Raw genomic sequence first — 27,304 nt, forward strand, 5'->3', positions numbered from 1 at the left:
GGTGCCATTTGTTGGAGGGTAGTAGCTACTTCACAAGCCTCAAACTCTCGACACAGACTGTCATTCATCTCCTCATCTATCACTGTGGGCACACAATCAAAAATACCTGTGGAGACATTCCCCTCTGTTGATGCAAATAGAGACTTATAATAGTTCACCATAACTTCACCAATCTCTTCTTGTCTAGTTCTCCACACCCCTCCCTCATCTCTAATACCATCCATTGATTTTTTCTTGAATCTCCTTGTGGCACAACAATGGAAATATTTAGAATTTTTATCTCCTTGATTTGCCCATAGTATTCTTGAACGTTGAGCCCGCATCGTTGCTTTCCTATCTTGCAACACCTCTATCTCTTTCAACACCTCTATCTCTTTTTTAAGTTGTCTCACCCTATAATTGTTTCCATTAACCATGGCTGCCCTCTCTTCTTTAGCTGGGGCCTTTTTCAAATGGTTCAACTCCACCCTAACATTACCAAAAACATCTTTCTCCCATCGCCCTAAGTTTTGCCCATAGGGATATAATAGTAAATTCATACAAATTACATTTTTCATCATTTTATTTTTCTCATGAACCAAACAAAAGATATATATATATATATATTAAATGGTGCTCCTACTTATAGATTTCTAAAATTGGAAAATTACTTCTCTCATAATTTGTTAATATGATAAGTTATGAATGGTGAACTCAACCATCCAATAAAATTAAAAGTATGGAATAGTTGATGGGCTTAGTTAGTTCAACTAATAATGTCTCTTGTGATCAAATAAGAAATATAATAAAGTCTATAGCAAAAACTAATTAGTGTCTTAGCCAGATAATAAAAGCAATAATTGATTTATTATGGAACGTCATATATTGAAGTTCTATTGTATTTTTTTTTTTTTTTAACTTTACATCGAGCGCAATATACGAATTGAAAAAAGAACACCCATTTCCCTCCTCCTCTCCATTGTTTGCCAAGTTTTGCAAGTACAAGGGCAGCTTTGTTAAACTTAACTTGAATATAATTCTTCATTAAAAAGGGGGGGGGGGGGGGAGAGAACTAGAATACAATTAAAAAGAGATTACATCAAATAAATCTTTGAGCGCATGATGTCAAGGGTGGCTTGATATTGTTGATTAAAGAGAACAATTCCAAAGGGGGTCTTTTTTTTATTTAAAATATACTATTATAAAGTTTTACATTTAAAAAATCATTCCTCTTTTCTTTTAAAATGCAAAATTATTTCTCTCTCTCCAAAAATGAAAATTATTAATTAAGTTTATTTATTTAGATTTGACTAATATCTAATTTTCAATTAATAATATAATTAATCTACCTAATCTTTTTGTAACGTAATTCATTTTAAGTATGATTTTATTTATTTTTAATTTTGAATAACTTATTATTTGCAGAAATAACAGCAAAAATTTCCACAATTTTGTTTTAAAAAGTGCCAAATATAGACCAATTTTAACAATCGATTTGGGGAATTAATTCTCGCTCCTCAGCCCATAAATAATTTCATACCTGCCATAAAATGATTAATAAAAGCTCATATGTGAACAATATTTTATCAAATCACTTGTTGTAGTACATGAGGGGTATGTTTGGTACACTGAATGGAGATTACAACATGGATTGTAATTTTTATTATTTGTAATAAAGTGTGTTGTAATGTAATAATTAGACCTATTCATTAGTTTGGTTGTGAGTTATTACATTGGAATGAAACTTAACATTTATTTTAGGAAATATCTTACTCATATAATTATATCTCTTTAAAAATTGTTATTTTTAAATTTAAGAGAGATATATGTTATTTTTATGATTTTTTATTTTTATAATTGTTAGATGTATATGGATAGTTTGTTTATTTGGAAATATATTAAGTTTTTAAATTATTGCACTTACCAAGGAATTGCTAATACAACCTTTTAAAGAGGAATAATTATTCCTCATTCTGAAGAATAGTTATTCATAAGGAATGATTATTCCTTGTAATAAAAACGTAACCAAACTAAAAAATAACTAAATCATATGAATAACTATTATATTATAGCGCTTATTACAGTCTACCAAACATGCCCTAGGTTCTTCAAAAAAATTTAAAAATATAGTTGCATTAAATTAATTGTCCTTAAAAAGACAATATTATTTGTGTTTCATTGGCCAATATAATTTTATGTGTTTCAATTTTTATAGAACCTAATTTATTGGATATTTTTATTCCAATATTCATATTTTGGCAAAATTTAATATTGTTTTAATAAAAATTATTTAAATTGATATTATGTTGATAATATTCAGGTATCTAGCAGCTTTTTTTAATTCAAGTTTTGAAAATAGGATTTTAGTGCATTTCCATTCAATGCTCTAAAATTTGTTTTTAGTTATTTTGCATTTTATTGTAGCACCAATTGCTTTAAAAAATTAAAAAAAAAAAACCACCTAATGCTAGATTTTTTGCATTTTGCTAACATCATAGATGTTTATTGTAGTAATATCTATATCTTAATTAAATATTAATATTTTATTCCACCCTTATTTATTTTTAATCTTACTAAAAGAATTAAGTATGTGTTTGGATTCGGCTATTGCGTTTTACGTTTACGTTTCTTTTTTTTTTTCTTTTTTTTTTCTTTTTTTCTCTGCTGCTGCGCACACGTTTAGGGGGACAAGCGGCTATTGTTCATGAACAGTAGCCCTATATTGTTGACTTTTCAGCCTCTTTTATCAGTCCCGTGGGTCCCGTGAATAGTGTACGGGACCCACAAACTTCTATGATGTTTAGGGGGACAAGCGGCTACTGTTCATGAACAGTAGCCCTATATTGTTGACTTTTCAGCCTCTTTTATCAGTCCCGTGGGTCCCGTGAATAGTGTACGGGACCCACAAACTTCACTTTTCAGCAATTTTTTTTATTAAAAATAGGTCTCACAGCACTATTCACACATTTAAAATTTATTTTGCTACAGTGTTTTCAATTTCAGTTTCAGCAAAATAAATTCTATCCAAATGGACCCTAAGTATGAGAAGTTGAATTTATTATTAAAATAGTACTGTAAAGAAAAAAAAAATTTAATAGCAAGGTAATGGAGTATGAGATGTATGATTAATAATGTATTACAATATTAAACTAATGTAAAATAAATAAAATAGATTTTTGGTGGTGAAAATCTTTTTTTAATTAATTAAATAATCTTTTGCATTTCTGGAAGTGTATAATGATTTTAAGAAATACGCTAGATTTTGATTTTCAAATAATTTCAAAGTAGTGTGAATTAAATAATAAATATTAAAAATATATTATTTAGCAAAATTTACCTTTATAGGTATAATACTTGACTACGTTTCAGCAAAAACAAAAAAAAAACCTGGACGACGTGTCAATCTCTCTCTTTCTTTGTCAGAGCTCAGGGTAACTTGTATACTAAGCTGAGCAGAAGACTTGTAGGGAAAGTTTCAAGTCAAATGCAATATATATATATATATATATATATATATACACACAAATACGAACAATTCTAGGACATTATTGATGGCTCTCGCTCCTAGCTCAGTCCTAAATCTCTTCTTCCTCTTATTAAAATCTGTGTTTGTTTTTATATTTTTCTCTTCTTATTAATGAAAGTTGAAGTTATTGAAAAATGACAAGCATTAAAGGAATGGAATCGATGCCAGTGGGATTCAGATTCCGCCCAACCGATGAAGAACTCGTGGGTCACTATCTGAGGCTCAAAATTGAAGGCAATGACTCCCAATTCCATGTCATCCCTGAAGTTAATGTGTGCAAGTGGGAGCCTTCGGATTTACCTAGTATGTACTGCATTATCTAACTGACCCAAAGTGCCAAAAGTTTAATTTTAATTTTTTAAAACAGTTTTCTCTTCAATTCCAAGAATTAATTGGTTTGCAATCTATTTTGCTCTTGTCCAAGATCAATAGTAAGTTTTCATACTTTATTATATTCAATTCTTAGTAACCATTCATTGAAGTTGAGAGTTTTTGCATGAAGTGTTTCCAACAGAGACTTTGAGAAAAAAAAAGGGTCCTTTTGTAATGAAGGGTCTTGCTTGTTTCATGGTTGTGCAGAGTTCTCAGTGATCAAGTCAGATGATCAAGAATGGTTCTTCTTTAGTCCCCGGGATTACAAGAGCTCCAACAGTAACAGAACGAACAGGGCTACCAAATCCGGGTACTGGAAAGTCACAGGTAAAGACAGGAAGATCAGAGCTAAAGGCACTGACGATGTGATTGGTACAAAGAAGACTCTAGTGTTCCATAGAGGTCGTGTTCGTGATGGGGTCAGGACCAACTGGGTTATGCACGAGTACCAACCAACAGTAACTCTTCCTTGCCAGGTTGGTGGTGTTCATGTTAATGCTCTTAATTTGGTACACACATGAACATGATGTTAAATTATTCATTTTATTGGGATTATGATAGGTACTTTCCTTGTTTTACATGTTTTACTGTGTGTGCAATTAGAAGATTACCATGTATTTAAGATAATTGGTAACAGAGTTCTCTTGTTGCGAGTTGATGGGTTCTATTATAAGGGGTCAAAACCATATTTGGTCCATAAAGTTTTCCCAATTTTCCCATTCGATTGTTATACTGTTCTATAAAAAATGTAAAATGTTTCAATTTGTCCCTTACACTACAGAGCATGTTTATGATAAAAAAGGGGGGAAAAGTTGTCTTAAAAAATATAAGTGAGCTGCACAAATGGATAAAAAGTGAGCAGCTGGTTGGGATGAAACTATGTTGGGATTAAGGGGCTAAATCCCTTTGATACGTCAAGAATGTATTGACCCCTTATGATAAATTAACCAATTAATTAGTCAAGTGAATTAATTAAGTTAATTAACATGCAATACGTGTGGTAGCAAAACAAATCACCAACTAAGTTAATATGCAGTGAAAAACAAAGTTGACGTGGTGATTTATTTACAAATGGGAAAAAACTACACGGCAAAAACCTTACCGGGTGATTTTAAGATCACCACTCCTAAGAATCCACTATTATCACAATAAACGGTTACAAGTAAAGGAATTCTAATACTTTATGCCAACTTACAGTTGAACATTTACCCCAATACCCAATTGGACTTGTTCTGTAGTGACAATCACTCCTTTCAATGCATGACTCCCAGTACGTGACTAACCAATCAATGCGCAAATCTCAGTACGCGGCTTACACACCAACTTGAAAAAGATGTTGGCTGTAAAGTTCTTCAGTTCATCAATACGATGAAAATTACGAAACTCCTTTGTTCCAAAACCCTATGGTGTACAAATACAACAACTTCTTGAAGAGAAAAATAAACTAGGACAAATTGTCTCTGCTTTACAATATGCTTATGAAAAACTTTTGCATTGATGTGCATCCGCTGTGACGACCCTTAAAACAATTCTTATATATGTTTAGGGTTGTGAGAAAGGAAAGCCTAAACATGTATACACAGATTTGAGTGAAATTAAATATGAAAAACTGATTTTCTTAAATCTTGATTGATAGGGTATCTATCGAGCAGCTGTCGTGTATCGGGCTAAACTGCCTTTTAAACCTCAATAGATGTTATTTGTTGAGTTTTAAAATCTAGCACTTCTTCACTTGTTTCTTGGACAGACTTGCATGGTTTTAACACTTGAATTTGAAACCTTGTTCCTTGAAGCATTAAACACATCCTAGATCTACCCAATTACAAGTAAATTGCATTTTGTCAAAGGATTAGCCAATTTTATATTGACATATGTTCCTAACATGCTCACATATGTCCTAACAATCTCCCCCTTTGGCAATCTGTGACAAAACCATAACAAACAAGTGAACATATGAGAGAAGTCATAAATCACTCAACTCATATTCATTTGTTGAATACAATAAAATCTATCCTAATACAAACTCTTGAAAAACTTTGCAAGAAGAGAGTTCTTGGCAAGAAAGACTTTGACAACCTGAATTTCTGAAACACTTTAAACAAAATTCATCACGGCATCTTAGTGTGAAACAGAAATAAAAGATTTCATACAATATATAAGAAGTATGTGCATAAAGAGAGAAAAGAAATAACACACGTAGAGATAGGTGAAAGAACTGTGATAACAACCTCATCATATATATATCATAAGTACAAAGTTTGCTATCACAAAATAAGAACAATGTATTTATAAAAGAAGAAAAGGAAAAAAAATACATAAGTCTTCACTACATCCTTTAAAAAAAAAAGAAAAAAAAGAAAAAAAAAAACAACTCCCCTTATCACAAAAATGTTCTATTTTAACTCTCTCCCTAAATACATGATTACTCTCATCCCAAAACTACTTCCCTTTTTTGTCACGAATGACAAAGGGTAAGTAAATCAAGCAATCATGTCATCATCACTAGAAGAGCTAGCATCCTCATCATCATCGTCGTTGTAGTCACCATCATCATCCTCATCCTCAGATGCCTCTGGAGAAGGAGAGGGAGACTCTACAAAGCAACCAAGGTGAGCTTGTCGTCGAGTAATACGGCCGACACGGGTGTTCACCTAACACAACTTATCACTGAGTGTGTCAAGGCGAGCATCCATGCGCTACAGTTGCGCTATGACCACCTCGAGGGTCATACCACCTGCTAATGAAAAAAGAGCGGATGTGGAAGGAGTAGAAGAAGCCGGAAAAGTCACTGCCTCTGTCTGTGGCCGCTTCGTCTAACAGTCGCAGCATCTATGGCACACATAGGAGAGAAATGTGTGAACTTTGGATAGGAGACAGAAAAGTGGCAAAAAATCTGGGTGATAACCGAAGGAAAAATGAGCTTATCATGAGTTGCAATATCCCTATAGACATCTATGAGGGAAATAATGAAGTGAAAAGGAAAGTCTATAGAGAGTCCATCAAGGAGAGACAACAAAAATCGAGCACGAGGCTCTGTGATAGAGTTACAGTGAGACAAAGGATGGAGAATGAATGTCATCACCATGTTAAGGAATCTCAGACCTTTTGCAAAGCTCGAGCAAGGGGTGTTTTGACGGTCACCCCAAGATGAGGGTGTCTCACAAAAGCGAGACGAGAGCTCGTCTTTGGACATAGTTCTCAGACGCTCACAACCGGGGTAGTCAATAAACTCTACCCTCGGAACATGTAGCACCTCAGATATAAGATCTGGAGTGACTACAATGCGTGTACCTCGATTGTGAGTGATAAAATAAGGTACTGTATAATCAAATTCGTGTATATTGGAGTAAAACTTCTGTATGATCACGGAGGGACAAGTGACTAGGATGCCACATAATGACTCCCAACCCCTACTATAGATTATAGTGGGAAGGTCAGTATCGGAAAAGTCTGATAGAATGACTTGGTGTTTCGAATGAATGCCTCGTCGTGAAAAATTCTCCAAAAAGTCCTTACGGGCTTTATCATCATGGAACCGAATGTGAGATAGATTAGAATCATAAGGGGAAGAAGAAGAAGAAGCCCCAGAACAAAGAGAGTTTCGGGACGGAGTTGATTTTCGTTTAGGTGCCATAGAGTAACTAATCGAGAGAGAGAGAGAGAGAGAGAGAGACGCAGAAAAGTACCAAACAATTTAATATCAATATGATAGAAACAAAATTGGTACGTATGTATGAAAAAGGCATGAACATGTGACATGCAATAGAAAAAACATCATGGGTTCAGCCTAATCCAATCCTACCAGCACACAACATTTTAACATAGTAATCACATATCTAAAATGCATGACCATTGTTAAAAATGCAAATGTGATGCAATGCATGAACATTTAGGATCGTTTACACAACACCCATCCCAAAAATTTCACAAAAAACTTCATCAATTTTGAAAAACCCCAAAAATTCTTTAAAAACCCAAAAACCTAGGTCCAATGCATGAAATGCATGAAGAATTAAGGATTAAGAACCCTTACCAAAGAAGGAAAGCTTGATTTAGGCCAAAAAACACTTGGGAATGAGGTTTGGAGTGAGAGAGAAGTGTTTGGGAAGGTGAGAAGTTAGAAAGGATCAAGAGAGATCAAGAAAAATGAAATGGAAATTGCGCTGACTCTTTATATAAAAATCCCAATTTCTCGATGGATCGAGAGGTGTCAAGAGCTATCGAGAATTAAAATTGTCAGAAGGAGCTATCGAGAAGCCTTAAAAACAGTTTTTCAAAGAAGAGAAAAACACAGACATGAATGCAATCAAACATGCTACTCAATCAAAGATCCAAACAACATTTTAACCTCTCAAAAACATCTCCCATCAAGAAAAATGTCATGAATTTAGATCCACACACACACACACAAAACAAGTTTAACCAATTTTATATTTCAAAAATAAGTCAAGACAATTTAGTGAGCATATATTAACACATGTATCCCTTTTGATGACCAAATCATATTGTACATGCACATGTATCAAGAGTAGTAAAGAATATTGCGTGTTGTGTATGAAAAACATCACAAGATTGTATAAGTGTCTACATATTATGACGATTTAAGATATGAGAAAATCACTTTAACTTACACACAATCATAACTGCTTGATGGGGATTATCACCTTTGAGGTACATTCTATAACTCACACATTTCCTAGAAAACACGCTTGCAATCATATATAAAACAATTTGATTCTTTTTTATTCAAGAGGAGCAAAGGAGGATGGAAACTGATTTTGGTTTCCATATGAGATCATACTATTGCTCTGTTGAGTGGCTAGTCACTTATAGTAATTAGGTCGAGTATGTCCAGTCGCTCCATAGTAACGACAGAGATGCTGCTTCTTCTATTTAGGGTTTTGAGTATTTCCCTTCTTAGCCCTAGGATTTTTATTTCTTTCTTATCCAGCTTAGGGGGTGCTCTTAAGATAGATTTACCCTTGTCTATGTTCTCACTAGTTAACACATTTTTCACATCATTGTTCTCAAATTCAACATTATTAGTAGAAGAAACAAAAACAGTAGTACAAGTAGAAGCAATACTAGGAGAAGAGAAATCATACCCTAAACTAGTTTGATCGAAAGCAGATTTCTGAAGACTAAGCATCTCTTTAAGCTTTGCACTTGAAGTCCTCTCCAACTGAGCTCTGATTTGAAACAACTCTGCCTCAAGCTTTTTGGTCTTCTCAGCTAAGAAATTATTCTCAAATCTCAGTGCTTTAATGGTCTGATTGGCTTTATCAAACTTCATGGAGATTTCTTTTTGTTCAAGCTCCACTTCATTGAGTTTCTTGGTGGCCAACCTATACAATTTTTCATGCTTTTCTGAGACCTTGCATAATTTTGCATAGGCTGTGTGGATGTCATCTTATTCATCCATCTTCTCAAATTTAGACTTCACCAAGTCCTTTTCTTCATCCACATCTTCTACAATCTCCTCAACAGGATTTATAGTGGCAGTAAATGCATTTAGGATTCCATCATCCTTATTATCAGAATCATCTTCAGGCTCGATGTCGCTCAAAGTAGCAGTAAGTGCCTTGCTCTTCCCAATGGTCTTGAGATACGTAGAGCACACTTGTTTCATATGACCGAAGCCTTGACACCCAAAGCACCTTAGTCCTGAGGGAACAGTGTATTGACCTCTATCCCTAGCATCATTCTTTCCTTTGTCTTGGTTCTTGAATTGAGTCAAACTGGATTGCTTGCGATCTTTGTCAAATCCTTTGGCATTGGTATTCTTTATAAACTTTTTGAACTGCCTGGTGATATAAGATTTCATCTTAAAATCTTCATCGTCTGAAGACTCATCAATGTCACTGCTTTTAACCTTCAATTCCATACTCTTGCCCTTACTAGCTTTCCCAATCCTTGTCAAACCCAACTCATAGGTCTGTAGATTGCCAACCAGCTCTATCAAAGGAATTTGGTCAATGTCCTTTGATTCCTCAATAACAGTGATCTTGGCATTGAATTTCTTTGGAAGAGATCTAAACACCTTCCTAACAATCTTGGGTTTGAGAATGGTTTTCCCAAGATTAAATGCAAAGTTCACTATGTCCTTCAACTTGGCATAGAACTCATCAAAAGTCTCATCCTCCTCCATCTTAATCTCTTCAAAGCTTGTAGTAAGCCTTTGAAACTTTGAATCTTTGATGGCCTTAGTTCCTTCATAGGTTGTCTGGAGGATGGTCCATGCTTCTTTTGCAGTTTCAGTAGAGTATATCTTTTGAACTCCTTATTCGTGACCATACTAAATAAAGCATTCAATGCCCTGCTATTGAAATTAGCCGCCTTGATCTTAGCATCATCCTAGTGGGCCGACGCTTCCTTTGGCTTGGTCCAGCCTATCTCCACAGCTTGTCACACTTTTTCATTTAATGACTACAAGAAAGCTCTCATGAAGTATGCATAGTTAGTGCCATTAAATAAAGGAGGTATAATAAGAGACTGTCTTCTATGCATGACAAACAGGGGTCAATGGATCACATAGCAAAGATTAAAATCTAATCAGAGTATGCCTGCTCTGATACCACTTAATAGACCAAGAATGTATTGACTTATTGTGATAAATTAACCAATTAATTAGCCAAGTAAATTAACCAATTAATTAACCAAGTGACTTAATTAAGTTAATTAACATGTAATACGCGTGGTAGCTCAAATAAATCACCAACTAAGTTAATATGTAGTAAAAAATAAAGTTGATACAGTGATTTGTTTACGAATGGGGAAAACTTACACGACAAAAACTCCACCAGGTAGTTTTAAGGTCACCATTCTTGAAAATCCACTATTATAACAACAAGCGGTTACAAGTAAAGGAATCTCAATACCTTATACCAACCTACAGTTGAACCCTTACCCCAATACCTAATTAGAATTATTCTGTAGTGACAATCTCTCATTTCAATGCACGGCTCCCAGTATGTGATTAACTAGTGACTAACCAATTGATAAACAAATCCCAATACGCGGCTTACACACCAACTTGAGAAAGATGTTGGCTGCAAAATTCTTCAGTTCATCAACACAATGAAGATCACGAAACTCCTTGGTTACAAAACCCTATGGTGTACAAATATAGCAGCTTCTTGAAGAGAAAGATGAACTAGGACAAATTGTCTCTGATTCACAATATGCTTATGAAAAACTTTTGCATTGATGTGCATCCGCTGTGACAGCCCTTAACACAATCCTTATATATGTTTAGGGTTGTGAGAAAAGAAAGCCCAAACATGTATACACGGATTGGAATGAAATTAGATCTGAAAAACTGATTTTTTTAAATCTCGATAGATAGGGTATCTATCGAGCAGCTGTCAAGCATCGGGCTAAACTGCCTTTTAAACCTCGATAGATGCTATTTATCGAGCTAGCTGTCGAGCTTTAAAATCTAGCACTTCTTCACTTGTTTCTTGGACAGACTTGCAGGGCTTTAACACATGAACTTGAAACCTTGTTCCTTAAAGCATTAAACACATTGTAGATCTACCCAATTACAAGTAAAGTGCGTTTTGTCAAAGGATTAGCCAATTCTATATTGACATATGTTCCTAACATGATTCACATATGTCCTAACACCCTTCCCCTAAGAAAAAATTTAATTGTGTTAAGTAACTTATACCTATTATTTATCAAAATTTTATTAGAGTTTAACCCCGTCAAAAAATATGAATTGACCCCAAAAAATAAACTAGTCTTTGTTTTTTTTTGACACTTGTAAGAAGTTTAGAAAATATAGTAATATTTCATTACAAAAACAATAAGATTATAAAAGCCCCACTCAAATTCATTATTTCATTGTCAAATAAAGTACCTAGTTGATTATTAGGTTTGAAACTTTAGAGACCAGATTATAAAAATGGATAAACTTCAGGGGCCAAATGTGGTGTTTGACCATATAAGTCCATTATAAAGATAATTGGTGAAATTTTATTTTTCACCTCACGTACTTAAGTTATAATCACACTCATAGATTTGGTTTTGGATGATTGTTTGTGCATTACCATAAACTTCATGGCCTTTTTGCTAAGATGTTCATCATTATTGTTCACAACAAGGGATTCTGAATTTCATTGTTTGTATCCATAGAAACTAACATTTCTTAAACAGAAAGTATATTACTACTACTTGATGGACACCTATGTCATCCTAGACTGTGATTGATGTGATTAGAAGAATTTAGGTATATGCTTCTGATTTAGATGTTTGAAATTTGTGTTCTTGTTTTTTCTGAAACTTTTGTTATCTACTACTACAAAGTAATATCAGTTCATTCACTTGTGCAGAGAGACTTTGTCCTCTGTCGCTTAAAGAAAAAAATGGATGAGAAAACTAAAGTGACAACCTGCGACGAAGGTGAAGAAAGCAGCTATGTTGCTTCTGATTTTGAAAATCCAGTGCCAGAAGATACAAATCCAGAGGTAAAAAGGAGCATGCCTGAATATTTTCAATCTCAACTACTTTATATGGACCATGAGAAGCAAATTTGGAACTAATGTCTGCTTGTTTGCTATTTTTTATTCAGGTATATGATCACACAGAAGTAGACTTGGAATCAGTCCTACAGCTGCTGCAGCAGCCACAGAATTATGATGCGTCTTCCTCACAGCTTCCATTATACAATCAGCAGGAACCCTCTTTCATGGATTCCACATTTACCAACGGCCATAATGAAGTGCAATTTCAGTCTGATCAGAATGAACATGAAGAGGATCAAACAAAGTTTGTCCATTCACTTTTTGTTGACCAGGATGAGTACTCCTGTGAAGAAATACTGCACTTCAGTGACACGGACACTGACACAGCCCAAGCACGGGTAAAAAGCATATATTCTCCAACAGCTATTGGAGAATCTCATATAGCTAATGAACTTTAAATCTCTATATCAGAATATTACCAGGAACATTGTAATAATATGAATAAGTAATGCAGAAAGAATAGGAGGTTGACTCGTGCAAAACGTCAAAGAGCTCAAAATTTTCATTCCATATGAGTGAACCACCTATACTCTCTGCATTACTGGCACTGTAGGCTTTCACAACTTCTGCTTTTGGACCTTGTTGTTTAGGAAACTTGGAAAATTAACTTGTCCACTCATTTCTATATGTTACAGTGTGACCACTTTCTGGGAATTTCAACATTGTTTAACGAACATGTTGCTCCTAAAGAATACAGGCAAATGTCTATGGTTCAAAGTGGAACTGTTTCCTCTTCTAACCATTGCCAATACAGAGAAGAAACAAATGGTTTCCTTCATGATGATTTCTTGGGACTTGATGCTCCCTGTGTCAGTCCAGCGGCAGATGTAGCTAAATTCATATGTTCCATTTCAAGAGTTGGTTCCGAATCTAGTCTAGAATCTCCTCTCAAGATAAGAGACCCCAAATCTAAAAATCACCGAAGATCCCACCGTGTCGTAGGACAAACAGCTGCTCGGAGAAGATTCCAATTGAAGCGTAGCAGTTCAATTAAAGCAGTATCATCCCAAGAAGAGTTGATAGAATCAAGCTGCAGCACATCACATCATGAATAGATTCTGTCTCTAATGAGACGTTCTTAAATGGGAAGGTAGCAAAATTTGTTTCAGGTTGCTTATATGCTAGCTGTTATATTTGGACTCTATATGAATTTCTTTTGCAGGCCAAAGAGTGCTTCAGGACATAGTATTACTGTTGATCTGCCTAAGGAAAAAACCTTTACGGAGTCTAACGAAGAGCAGAAAATTGCTCAAGGCAAAATAAATCCTGAAATCAACAAGAGATGGGTCAGCTGGCAGTGATCCGAAGGGTTATCCCATTTTCCAAGAGACATCTCTACTAGGCAATGAATCTAGTCCACTCTTTGTGTATTTTGTCAATATACTGATAGGTATATTTTTGTTTGTGGTCTTTATTCGGGAAGTGGTGTCATATGGGAAATTGGTGCTAGCTTCATAAAAGAAAAAAAAAAATCATAGTCAATTTCACATGGAGAATGGTATTTTTTTTTTTTTTTTTTTTTTGAATAAGGAAATAGCATTCTTCAAGTGAAACTGACTTTAAGAATTTTGTTTTTATGAAGTCAGCACCAATTTCACATGAAGAATTTCTTATTACTGGGTATGTTTCCACATTTCATCAAAACACATGCGGTGCCAGATGTAGGTATATAGTGTTTCAGTTTTAATTATTCAGATATCTGTTATCATTTTATAAATATAAATATTTTATTATATTGAGTTATTGACAAGTTGCAAACGTGAAATCCCTGATCTCAATGTAACCAGAAAACCTTAAAATATAACAATATTGGGGTGAGAGAGGCTCGAACTCTCGACCTCAGGATAACTCAACGAAGCTATGAGACCTACGCGCTAGCCAACTGCGCCACCACCCCTTGTTGGCACTACTGTGCTTATTTCTATAATCATACTTGCGATGACAAGAGAGAATCTGTGTTAAAACTTATGTGAACAACTTTTGTTTTGTTTTGATTGTGTTAGGGCTCATGCAAAAAGATCCCTTTTCATTAAATCTTCCAATTCCTTCAAATTTGTAGATAAATGAGAGAAATTAGGATTTAAAAAAATTAAATGTTCTTAAAAGACTCATATAAATCATATTAGGGTCCGTTTGGTTGGAAGGGTGAAAAAGTGGGAGGATAGAAATAACGAGAGGATAGAAAAGTTCGAGGATAATGTTGTAGAAAAATCATAAATCCCCTCAATGTCTATGTGTGAAATAAAATATATAACTATCACGCAATAGCAATATCATGGAAACAAAAAATTCCAGCAAGTACCACATAAACACAACCACACAAGAACACCAAATCTTACGTGGAAAACCCTTCGGTGTAGAGTAAAAAATCACAAGGCAGCTCCGAAAAATATCCACCATAAAATAGAGATTACAACTCTCAAGTTTGTGCTAGACTTGAGTCCACAATAAATTGGATACACAACAAATAAATCTCAAGGAGTCAATGCAATCTCACCACAAAACCAGTAACAAAATATTCCTTTGAATACTTCACCTCTCCATAGTTGTAGCACTCAAAAAATCTAAGAGAATTCCACCAATTTATCTTTCTTGTGTGTAGCTTGAGCAAAGAAAAATGTCTTCTTTTTCTTTTTCACTCTCTCACACTCTCACTGTATTTCTCTCTATCTTTTCGGATTGCACCTCTCAAGCTGAAACTCTCTTTTTCTGTGTTTCTTGCTCACTTTGGAACTCACACAAAAATGGCCAAAATGGCTCTCTGTTTGCTTCAGCTTCCCACAAGGCCGAATGGCCTTTTTTTTTTTTTTTTTTTTTTTTTTTTTTTTTTTTTTTGTTTTTTTTTTCGTCAGCGTGTCCCACACGCCTTGCATCACTTCTCATTAAGACTAGTCAGACATCTCCCAAGCTTTGGTCATTTCTCAATAAATGAGAAAGCTAGCTTTGAAGACTTTTGGAACAAGCTCATAAATGAGATTTGACAAATGTGTGTGATGGAATCCAAGGGTGTCACGTGCATAGATAGAAAATATTTTAATATTCCTTATTTTTGTTTGGTTGAGAGTGAAATAAGTAGAATGATGGAATAAATGAGTTTGTATAAATTTACTCATATACCACTATTAAAAAATAATACACAATTAAAACAAAAAAGTGACAAGCAAAAAAAAGAAAAAGAAAAAAAGCAATCACCTAGATTTATTAAAAAAATAAAAATTATGTCAAAAAAAAATCATGTCTAGTTAAAAAAGAAAAAAAAAAAAAAAAAAAAAAAAAAAAAAAAGCAAATTACCATGCCACAACCTTAAGAAATCAAAAGAGAAAAAAAAAAGAAAAGAAAAAAAGAAAAAGAAGAGAGACAAAGAGAGAGAAAAGAAGAGAAGAGGCAAACACCTAGTAAAGCAAAAGACTAAATAAATAAATAAAATAAAATAAAATAAAAAAACCAACAACAACAACAACATTATGAAGCCCGTGTGCAACTTGCACATGGGCTTTTTTGTCATTCAGCCATCAGATTTTCCTTACCAAGTTTTCTTCTTATTTTAGGGAGAAAATTATGTGGTAGGCTCGGGAAGAAAACACCGAGCTCCACTTAATAATTGATATATTTATAGAAAATTTAAGGGTAAAGTACACAAATACCCCTTTGAACTTTAGGTCAAATCAAACCAACTATTATTCCAATTTGAAGTTTTTAATCCCTAAACTTTGAGAAATGAACAAATTAGTCATTAATCATTATTGTAAAGACCAGATTTGAATTTCTAGCCCAACATGTAGATGGACTGAGGCCCAAAAAGCCCAAAACAATGAATTTGTAGAGAATGTGTTGGAAAACTAGGCTCTAATGAATTAGACAAACACAAAAGTAGGTTTATCAGATAGGAAGATGTAAATGGACAGGTTTATAATAAGGAAAATTGTCCTTGGCAAAGTTCGAGGAGATTTGTTCTTATATATTTCTATCAGATTTGATTACAAAATCAGTTTTTGATGCTACAATAATTTTCTCTTTCCTTTCCGATCGCTTCTTTCAGTGCCCTCCTTCTTCTTTTAAACTACCTCTCCTTTTCATCTCCACCTTTCACATGCATTCCAGACGATTGGTCTTGATACTTATCCCATCAGCAATCCCCATAAGTCCTCATGCAGTAGCTGTATGGCTGAAATCCATTGTTTAGGCATCACCTCCACATTAATGCGACCAGAGAGTTAGCTGTAGTGCATTTAATGCGGATGCAGCAGTTTTCTCCTAAGATATTTCTAGGATTTCTCCCTATCTGATGTCATTGTAATACATATCTGTGCCAACAGAACTTCCTGGAACGTTACCCGGGATGATAGACAATCTTTTCGAACCTCGACATTGGTTAGCCAAGGATGTGCTTATCCTCGGCCCATCCCTTGAACTATTATGTCCAAGATTAATCTCTCTACTTACTAACGCAGTCTCTTCTGACAAAGATATCTCTTCCTCGAACGAACCCTCGTCCTCGGATTGGGCCACAGGCCCAATATATAAACAGGTAACGAACTTCTGGGCCCAATATCCCTACAATTATGTTATATTTTGGTTAGCTAAATGGATGGAATATGTTATCATATGTTGTGCACAATAGTATGTTACTAAAAAATTATCTTAAAATTAAAACGTAATAAAAAAATTTCTAATCTTTTATAATAAAAAAATCTAACAAAAATTATTTTAAATTTCATTTTCTTTAAAAGTCTGTTTGGTTGGAGGGGTGAAAAAGTGGGAGGATAGAAAATGATGGGAGGGTGGAAAAGTGGGAAGATAGAAAAAAATTTCTTTTCTCTCATTTTTGTTTGGTTGGGAGTGGAAAAGTGGAAGGATGGAAAAAATGAGTTTGAATAAATTTACTCATATACCCTTATTAAAGAATGATACTTAATTAAAACAAAAAAAAAGTGACAAATAACCACACCAAAAAAGAACAATCACCTAAATTTATTAAAAAAAAAAAGTCTTGTCCAAAAAAAAAAAAAAAAAAAAGAAGGAAAGAAAGAAAGAAAGAGCACGCCAGGCCCTAGAAAATCAAAAGAAACAAAAAGAATAGAAAAAAAGAAAAGAAAAAAAGAAGAGGCAACAGCCCAGAAAAAAGAAAAAAAAAACAAAAAACAAAAAAAGGGCAATGGTGTTGCCTAGTAAAAAAAAAAAAAAAAAGAGAAGAGGCAACTGCCCAGAAAAAAAGAAAACAAGAAAAGTGCAACTTTCCCGCATGTCCCCCACGTTCTACGATGTGATGCAAATCCAACGGCTGAGAACTCTGCTGGGACTTCGGTGGGAACTTTCCCGCTCCGTAGCTTTCTCTTTGATATAAATATCACTTCAATCAATCTTTCATCTTATTTTAGCATTCACTTAGCTCTAGCGCTCATACACTGAACCTGCCAACTCTCTTAACTTATTCGTGTCACTTCAAATATTAAAAGTCTGTCCAAGGATACCCTCCTTATTTCTGTAAGTCTTCACAAATCTCCACACTCTATTTTTCCATATATTTTTCTGTTTTTCGTACTTTACCTCTCCTTGGCTCCATTCTCTCCTTTCAACCTCTTTAGTTCTCTCCAAACCCTTCTAGAAATGGGTAGATTTAAGAGTCTAGTAGACTCCGAGGAGGGGATAGGAAACTTTAGGGCTCAATATAGGATTCCCCCAGGAGTAGGCATTAGGTACTGTAAAGAGGGACAATAACACGAAGACAGGCAAAAAGGAGAGGTAGTAATCCCGATGATTGCCTTCATAGAGGGTGGAATGAGGATCCCTATGGGTACCATAACCAGGGATCATCTTAGGGCCCATAGGTTAGCTTCCACCCAGTGCGCCCTAAACATGTTTAGAATCCTAGGTTCTGTAGATGCCCTCAATGAAAGGATGGGGTTAGACCTTACCTACCACGATGTTAATTGGGTCTACAACCTCCATCACCTAAAGGAGCAGGGGTATTACCTGAAATCTAAGTACCCTGAAATTAGACTCAATCAGTGACTGCTCAAATCCAACAAAGGCTTGAAAAAAGACTTCTAATCGTGTCAGGGGATTGGCACGATGGCCTTCCTTGCCTGACGAGAGAGGGATAGCCAGGTGGGGTCTTAGACCTAGGACGGTTACGTTTGAAGTTAAATGTTCTACGTTTTTCTTTTCTTTTTTACTTGTACCTAAATTTTCTGTAATTCGCATTGTTTTGTTGTATTTTGTTTTTCTGTTTTTTGTTTGCTGATGACATTTTTTGTCCTTCCCAATGGTGTAGTAGAAAAAAACGCTGTCGTCCCCAACTTCAGCCTCGTGAATCAGGCAAGCCTAGACAGGATCCTCAAGGCCGAAGTGTTTGTTCACACAGATGGACAACTAAGGGCTGCTCACCTTATTCTGGATTACATGCCAATCTCCAATGCCTTCCAAGCACCGAAGTGCGTGCAAAAGTCCCGCGTCTACAAAGGATTAGTGTAGCTACTCCAGGGTGTCTTATTACCGGTTCAGTCCCAGAGGGCACACTTGCCACATGTTCGATTCCAAAGGGCATCACTAGGGTCACGCAGCCACCACAACATACAATCGAGGAGGGAACTTCTTCTCATCTTGCCTTGATAAAGGAGAAGGAAGAAGAAGAAGTAGTAGAAGTGTCAAATTCCGAGGACGAATTTGGCATCTTCGACCAAATCTTATTCTGAGAAACCTCTCTTGTTGACCTTGGCCCTCCTTCCTTAGCCTCGGCTAGTCCTTACCAAGAAGCTCTTGACACCTCTATTGAAATGGGCATCCAACGCAAATAGAGGTCCATACTCCAAGAGCTGTTGGAGTTTCAGCAAGGGAGGGATGCTCCAGGGAAGGCACCTCAAACCAAGCTCCCTACTCCTCCACCTATCCAACAAATCCATCCTGATCCAGCCGACCACAAGAGGAAAAGGGAGGAGAAAGGGAAGGACGTGATAGAGGTTGGGAAAAAACAACCTCTCCAAGAGACCGAACCTCAAAGGGGGGCTAAGCAAACCCGGATGATGCAAATGAGGTCCGCCGCTGAGGGGGAAGGAAGGGTTGACCACCGGACTGCAGCCCCTGTCTGGGCCCCTTGTATGGAGTTGGATGGAGCTCCCCTTCTTAGTGATGCCTCCATTCGAGACTTCCAGCAAGGCACGGCTGGGTATGTGGTTGATGTAGTGGAGAAATCCCTGCTTCTATCCAATGACATGGCTGACCTCAGATCTATGAGGCAGCATGAAGTCTTCCTCGGATTCAAAAGGGACTTGGCCATGGTTAGCAAGTTTTTAAGTTAGGTTAAGTTAAGTTTTTTTTTTTTTATTTTTTTTTATTTTTATTATAACTGTACTCCTCTTCCTTTCAAGGCCATCCAAGCCACCTTTAGGGCCGAAGAGATAGTGAACCACTCCTATTGGAGAATGAAGGAGGAAGAGGGGAGGAGGATAGCAGCCGTGGATGCCTTCCACGTGTCTAAAAAAAGTAATTATGAGCTGAAGAGCAAACTGCAAGAGGAGGAGAAGGAAAGAAAAAGTGCCACCGTTGCCCTGAACACTGTGGAAAAGCAAGCCAAAGGCCAAATGGTGCTTCTGCGTAACGTCGAGGACCAGCTGGCCGCCTCTAAGGAGCAGATCATTGCCCTGAAGAAAAAATTGGAGAGGTCGAGAAGGCCAAGGCTCAAGTTGAAAAGGCTAGGGAGGAGGCAGAGAAAGCTAGAGAGGAGGCTGAGCAACATGAGTATGACGTTGGGGTGGCCGAGACTGAGGTCGCCTTTAGGGCTGAGGTCCTAGGGGTATGTAGGCTTTATTGCACCCAAGTGTGGGACGAAGCCCTCAACCAAACTGGGGTTGAGGCTTCCTCTGCACTTAGGAAGGCAAAAAATGTCTATTACCTTGAAGCCATCTGCCCTCCTTCCTCCAGCAGCTCTAAGGCAGAGACTCCTTCAGAGGTGGCCGATCCAGAGAAGAGCAGATCTGAGAAGGCCCTTCCCTCCTCTAGCAACCCTCCAAAGGTGGCTGAGCAGTCGGGGGTGAATGAGAAAGAGGCCGAGGTTATCAAGGGTGTGCCCCCTGATGCCACCACACCCCCGGCTGTTCCCTAGGATCCCACTAAAGATAATAAGGCATCCAAGATGGAGATTGTCCTTGCAACTCTCCCAATTCCTGCTAAGGGTGACCTCAAACGTACTAACCAAAGATCCTCGGAGGCTACAGCCCAGCAATCTAAGGCCCCTCCGTAAGGAAAAATTGTAATAAAAAAGAAGTTGACTTTTGCAAAGCTCTCTTCCCTTTTATTTTTTGTTTTGTTTTGTTTTTCATAATGTGTAATCAAGTTACCTATTTTTACTTGATCTGCCTTATCTTAAAGCCTTTATTAGTGAAAGTTGTGAGTATTTTCTTTCTTCCTATGATTCGTATATTGGAGTTGATATGATTTCTATTTTTTCTAACACTTAATGAAAGTAGTAATAAGGTAAAACCTCTATCACTAATCTGCATGAGTAGTGGAAAATTTATCCCATTTCATATGATCAGCAGCAAAACAAGTGAAATTTACGAAGTCCACCATCTTGGCAAGGTATAATTTCAAGAACAATACACAGTAATATGACTCGTATACAGGTTTAAACTTACTCTAATCCCTACTTATTAGTAAGTTTGAAGGAGCAGAGGGATAATCAATCTTTAAACAAATATAGATAAGCCTATAAATGCTTTAAGTGGTGCTTATGAACATCCACTTGAGTTTGTCACCACAATGAAGATCTTAGCTGTTTGGAGTAGTTGATCATATTTGATATTTAAGTAATCAATAGGAAGTACTTATCTTACCTTAAGTATGTAATCCAAAAAGTCTGAGAAAAACTTAGGCTTTGCCCAAACACTAGTGAAAGATGATAGGAAATATCAATGATCAAAAGATGTCAATTTCCCTAAGGTATGTGGTCTAAGGAGCCAGACATGACTGAGGTCCCGTTTGATACTTAGGTAGATGTCAAAGAGTATTAATTTCCCCTAAAACATGTGGTTCGAGGAGCCAGGCATAGCTGAGGTTCTGTTTAATACTTAGTTCAATGATTAAAAGATATCAATATACCCAAGGTATGTGGTCTGAGGAGCCAGGCATGATTAAGGTTCTGTTTGATACTTAGACAGATGTCAAAGAGTATTAATTTCCCCAAAGCATGTGGTCCCAAGAGCCAGGCATAGCTAAGGTTCTGTTTAATACTTAGAACAGAGATTGAAAGATATTAATTTGCCCAAGGTATGTGGTCTAAGGAGTCAGGCATGACCAAGATTCTGTTTAATACTTAGATAAATGTCAATGAGTATTAATTTTCCCAAAACATGAGGTCCGAGGAGCTAGGCATAGCTGAGGTTCTATTTAATACTTAGAACAGTGATTAAAATATACCAATTTACCTAAGGTATGCAGTCTGATGAGTCAGACATGACCAAAATTCTATTTGATACTTAGATAGATAGCAAAAGCACATGATACGCAATATAATAAACCCAAATAGGGTTAAGAAAACCTTCATTAATAATAATATCTTCTAAGGTTATGTACATTCCAGGGGCGTGGTACAACCTTTTCCTCTAGATTTTCAAGATAATACGCACCAATTTAGACCACCGATGTGATACGATATGGCCCTTCCCAGTTGGGTCCCAATTTTTCCCATGCTGGGTTCTTTGCAGATCCTATTACCTTTCTTAAAACCAAGTCTCCAACTGTTAGTAGCCTTAGCTTTACGTTGGCATCATACTCCTGCATGAGCTTGTGTTGGTAGTAGGCCAATTGAACCATGATATTTTTTCTACGCTCTTCAATTAAGTCCAAGCTCTTCTCCAATAGCCCATCGTTGCTGCTCAGAGTGAAAGAACTTGTTCTCAATGTGGGGAATCCAGTTTCCAAAGGAATAATAGCCTTGGCCCTATAAGTTATTGAAAAGGGTGTCTCCCCAGTGGATCTATGAGGACTAGTCTGGTATGTCCAAAGGACGTGTGGCAACTCTTCCACCCACTTTCCCTTTGCATCATCCAATCTCTTTTTAAGCCCACTCACTATGACCTTATTGATAGCCTTGGCTTGCCCATTTCCTTGTGGATAGGTCGGAGTGGAATACTTGTTCTTTATTCCTAGATCCCAACAGTATCTCTTGAAGGCTCTACTATCAAATTGAAGTCCATTGTCCGAGATGAGGGTATGGGGGATTCCAAACCGTGTGACAATATTTTTTTAGAAATTTTTTTTGGCATCCATGTCCTTGATATTTGCCAGTGGTTCAGTTTCAACCCATTTGGTGAAGTAGTTTGTGTCGACCAACAAATACCTTTTATTCCCTACTACTTTAGGGAAAGGGCCTACAATATCCAACCCCCACTGTGCAAAAGGCCAAGGGCTGGATAGAGGATTGAGGACTCCTCTTGGTTGATGAATGTTTGGTGCAAACCTTTGACATTGGTCGCACTTCTTCATGTAGTCTTATGCTTCTTTCCACATATTTGGCCACCAATAGCCTTGTGTGAGGGCTCTGTGAGACAAAGATCTGCCCCTAGTGTGGCTTTCACAAATTCCTTCATGTAATTCTTCCAGGAGTAGCTCAACTGCTGCAGGGTGTATGCACAACAAATAGGGGCCGGAAAAGGACCTCTTATACAACTTTTGATCCTCGGACAACCAAAACTGAGGAACGTTTCTTCATACCTTGTTAGCCTCAAACTTATTCTCGAGTAAGACAGCTTCCTTAAGGAATAGTACAATAGAGTCCATCCAGCTAGGACCCACCCTTATTTGATGAATACAGATCTCATTTCCTCTTATCTTAGTGGCTTTGAATAAGTCCTCTACAAGGATCACTTGAGGTAAACTTTGAGCCGAGAATGTTACCAGTGTGGCAAGAGAGTCTGCATGGGTATTTCTACTTCTAGGAACTTGTGATAGATTAAAAGACTCAAACCCAGATTGTAAATGTCTAACCTGGCTCAAGTATTCCTGCATTCTAGGATCTTTGGCCTCCAACTCTCCTTGGACTTGGCCCACCACCAACCTCGAATCAGAGAATACATCTACAACTTTTCCACCCATTTTCTGAACCATGATCATCCCTACCAGCAGAGCTTCATATTCAGCTTCATTGTTTGTAGCCGAGAAGCCCAATTTAAGGGATTTCTCAATCATGATCCTCTTTGGAGATATGAGGACTAGCCTCACTCCAGATCCCCTGTGGTTCGCTCTGCCATCAACATAAACCCTCCAGGACAAAGGCTTTTGTACGGAGATTGTTCCAACCGATTTTTCATCCATGTTCTGCTCCTCTACCTTCTCTTCTAATAGGGGTTTCAATAAACTCAACTACCAGGTCAGCAAGGACCTGGCCTTTGACAAAGGTGCGAGACATGTATTTGATGTCAAAAACCCCTAGAATCGTGCCCTACTTTGTAATTCTCCCTGTGTAATCAACACTTCGAAGTAAAGATTTGAGTGGGAGTTGGGTAAGGATAACAACTGTGTGTGATTGGAAGTAGTGGGGCAACTTACGCGTAGCATGTACCATTGCTAGAATGGCCCTTTCTAGTGGTAAGTAACGGACCTTGGCCTCATGTAGTAACTTGCTCACATAATAAAACGGCCTCTGTACACCATTATCAACCCGTATTAGCACCAAACTTACTGCTTGGAAGGCCACTGCGATGTAGGCAAACAAAACCTCATCCACCTCGAGTCTGGACATGATGGGTGGCTGAGACAGATATTCTTTCAACTGCTAGAAAGCCAGGACACATTCCTTGGTCCATTCGAACCCCTTCCACTTGTTCAACAACTAAAAGAAAGGCCTATACCTATCTGCTGATCGAGAAATGAACCAGTTTAGGGCAGCGGTCATTCCTGTAAGCTTTTGGACCTCTTTGGGATTCTGAGGTGGTCACAGATCATTGATTGCCTTAATCTGGTCGAGGTTAACTTTAATTCCGCGGTGTGTGACCATGTATCCCAGGAACTTCCCTGATCCGACACCAAAAGAACACTTGGAAGCATTAAGTCGAAGCTTATGTCTTCTCAAGATATCAAAAATATTCCCGAGGTCATTTATATGCTCGGACTCTGCCTTGCTCTTTACCACCATATCATCAATATAAATCTCAATGTTTTTCCCTAACTGTGGCTCAAACATTCTGATCATCATCCTTTGGTAGGTAGCGCCTACATTTCTAAAACCAAAGGGCATCACTTTGTAATGGTAATTCCTAATAGGTGTGACAAAACCTGTCCTCTCTTAATCATCCACAGCTAGAGGTATTTGATGGTGTCCTTGAAAGGCATCCAAAAAGCTCATCCAAGGATGACCTACAATGACATCCACTAGTTGGTCGATTCGAGGCATGGGGAAAGGGCCTTTCGGACATGCTTTATTCAAATCTACAGTGCATTTAATGCGGATGCAGTAGTTTTCTCCTAAGATATTTTTAAGATTTCTCCCTGTCTGATGTCACTGCAATACATATTCGCGCCAACAGAACTTCTTGGAACGTTACCTGGAACGACGGACAATCTTTTTGGACCTCCGCATTGGTTAGCCGAGGATGTGCTTATCCTTGGCCCACCCCTTGAACTGTTATGACCAAGACCAATCTCTCTACTTACTAACGCAGTCTCTTTTGACAAAGATATCTCTTCCTCGAACGAACCCTCGTCCTCGGATTGGGCCACAAGCCCAATATATAAACAGGTAACGAACTTCTGGGCCCATTATCCCTACAATTATGTTATATTTTGGTTAGTTAAATGGATGGAATATGTTATCATATGTTGTGTACAATAGTATGTTACTAAAAAATTATCTTTAAATTAAAACGTAATAAAAAAATTCTAATCTTTTATAATAAAAAAATCTAACAAAAATTATTTTAAATTTCATTTTCTTTAAAAGTCAGTTTGGTTGGAGGGGTGAAAAAGTGGGAGGATAGAAAATGGTGAGAAGATGGAAAAGTGGGAAGATAAAAAAAATTTTATTTTCTCTCATTTTTGTTTGGTTGGGAGTGGAAAAGTGGAATGATGGAAAAAATGAGTTTGAATAAATTTACTCATATACCCTTATTAAAGAATGATACTTAATTAAAACAAAAAAGAGTGACAAATAACCACACAAAAAAAGAACAATCACCCAAATTTATTAAAAAAAAAATCATGTCCAAAAAAAAAAAAAAAAAAAAAAGAGGCAATGTTATTGCCCAAGGAAAAAAAAAAAAAAAAAAAAAGAAGAAAGAAGGAAGAAAGGAAGAAAGAAAGAGCACGCCAGGCCCTAGAAAATAAAAAAAAAAAAAAAAAAAAGGACAAAGAGGCAACAGCCCAAAAAAAAGAAAAACAAAAAAAGGGCAACGGTGCTGCCTAGTGAAAAAAAAAAAGGCAACTGCCAAGAAAAAAAGGAAAAAAGAAAACAAGAAAAGTGCAACTTACTGCCTCGTGGAAAAAATAAAAACTTGAAAAATGTGCACATGGGGCAATGTACTCCTCTACTCAATTTTCTTTCTATTTAGGAGATAAAACATTTTATTGAGTTCAGAGAGAAAACATTTAGATTCCACAATTTATTTTCCTCCCTTTCTACCCAACTAAGCATACTGCAAAAAGTTTCATTTTCATTTTCTCTCCAAAGTTTTTCGCCAACCTTAATTCACCTCCAAACAAACACACCCTAAATTTTTTACTTCTCTCCTATTTTTTTTACGTTGAGAAATGCAAGAGATACAACACTTTCACAATAATTTCATAACAAATTTTATGTGGCGAATTGTAAGTGGTAGGTAAAAAAGTGATGGCAACGATGAGCCCAAATAAGAATTAGTAAAAAATTACTATATTAAATTTGTTGTGAAAATTTTTGTAGATGTAGCAACCTGTGCCTCTATTTTGCTAAATGCGCGGCAAGAAATAAGTCACGCTTGAATCAGTGGCGGAGCCAGGAATTTAGGTCAGGAGGGGCAAGATTAAAAGATAAGATTGAAAGTAAAAAATTAATCAATATTAATAACAAAATAAATAAAGTACTATATTATAATGTAATTGTCATATAGAATCTAACATAAAATGTAAACTTTAATTTATTTTTTTACACCTAGCTTATTTTACTCAATTGCTTTCGATAATTTTTCATATTTTGAAACCGCTACATGATTTCTTCACACTCAATAGTCTTGAATATATTTTTCTCAATATATGTGACTAAGTAATCATTCATCTATTAATCTCCTATTTGATTACGTAATCGATTTTTAATTATGTTCATTGTCGAAAAAGCTATTTCAACAGTAGCTGTTGCAATTAGTAAGATCAATGCCAAAATCACTAATGAGTAAACTAATGAATATGAAACATCTTTTTTTTAATCATTACCAAGTGGGATCCATTGTTTTATATTATAGTTGTATGTTTTTGTTTTTAAAAGTCCATCAAATTACTGTGTAGTGTGTTCAGACTCTTATCCTATTCAATGTAGAGATTTTTTTTTTTAATCATTATTAAATGGGTCTCATTTGTTTTATATATTAGAATTGTAGTAGGCGGAGAAGTCTACTGAGAAAAGGTATCTTGAATTGATTTTTTTTTTTTTTTTTTTTTTTTGTCTTTTGTGTCAGGGGGGGCAAATAAGGCATTTTAGGTCAATATAATATTATAAGTAAAAAAATTTGAAAGTTTAGAGGGGGCACCTGCCCCCTCTCGCCCCCCCCCCCCCCCTGGCTTGAATTGATGCCATGACATGGGTACTTATTTTGAGAGTTTTGCACCCTATCTCTAGCCAGACGTGTAGGGCTACATAGTATATACAAGTTGAGTCTTAAATGTTCATGATTGTTTATTTAAATTTATTTGAACACAAGCCAAGTTCAAGCTTATGAA

General features: G+C 36.4%; 2 protein-coding genes and 1 non-coding gene across 3 annotated transcripts; 2 read left to right on the forward strand and 1 right to left on the reverse strand.

The window, feature by feature from the left end:
• The first annotated feature begins 3,531 nt into the window (after nt 1-3,531).
• Nucleotides 3,532-13,924, forward strand: LOC126714017 (protein NTM1-like 9). The gene is made up of 6 exons (XM_050414005.1): nt 3,532-3,808; nt 4,085-4,353; nt 12,211-12,345; nt 12,450-12,740; nt 13,038-13,492; nt 13,565-13,924. Exons 1-5 carry the CDS (start codon nt 3,640-3,642, stop codon nt 13,455-13,457), a joined length of 1,284 nt encoding a protein of 427 aa, XP_050269962.1. The 5' UTR covers nt 3,532-3,639; the 3' UTR covers nt 13,458-13,492; nt 13,565-13,924.
• LOC126700558 (uncharacterized) lies at nt 13,485-20,504 on the forward strand. The gene is made up of 5 exons (XM_050398755.1): nt 13,485-13,492; nt 13,565-13,688; nt 19,201-19,680; nt 19,771-19,986; nt 20,064-20,504. The coding sequence occupies exons 1-5, from the start codon at nt 13,485-13,487 to the stop codon at nt 20,502-20,504; spliced, it is 1,269 nt and encodes a 422-aa protein (XP_050254712.1).
• TRNAM-CAU (transfer RNA methionine (anticodon CAU)) lies at nt 14,213-14,299 on the reverse strand. Its single transcript is given in 2 exon segments — nt 14,213-14,248; nt 14,262-14,299. It is a non-coding gene; the product is annotated as a tRNA-Met (tRNA).
• Nucleotides 20,505-27,304: the final 6,800 nt, after the last annotated feature.

This window comes from Quercus robur, chromosome 2, assembly GCF_932294415.1.
Source record: "Quercus robur chromosome 2, dhQueRobu3.1, whole genome shotgun sequence".
NCBI lineage: Eukaryota > Viridiplantae > Streptophyta > Magnoliopsida > Fagales > Fagaceae > Quercus > Quercus robur.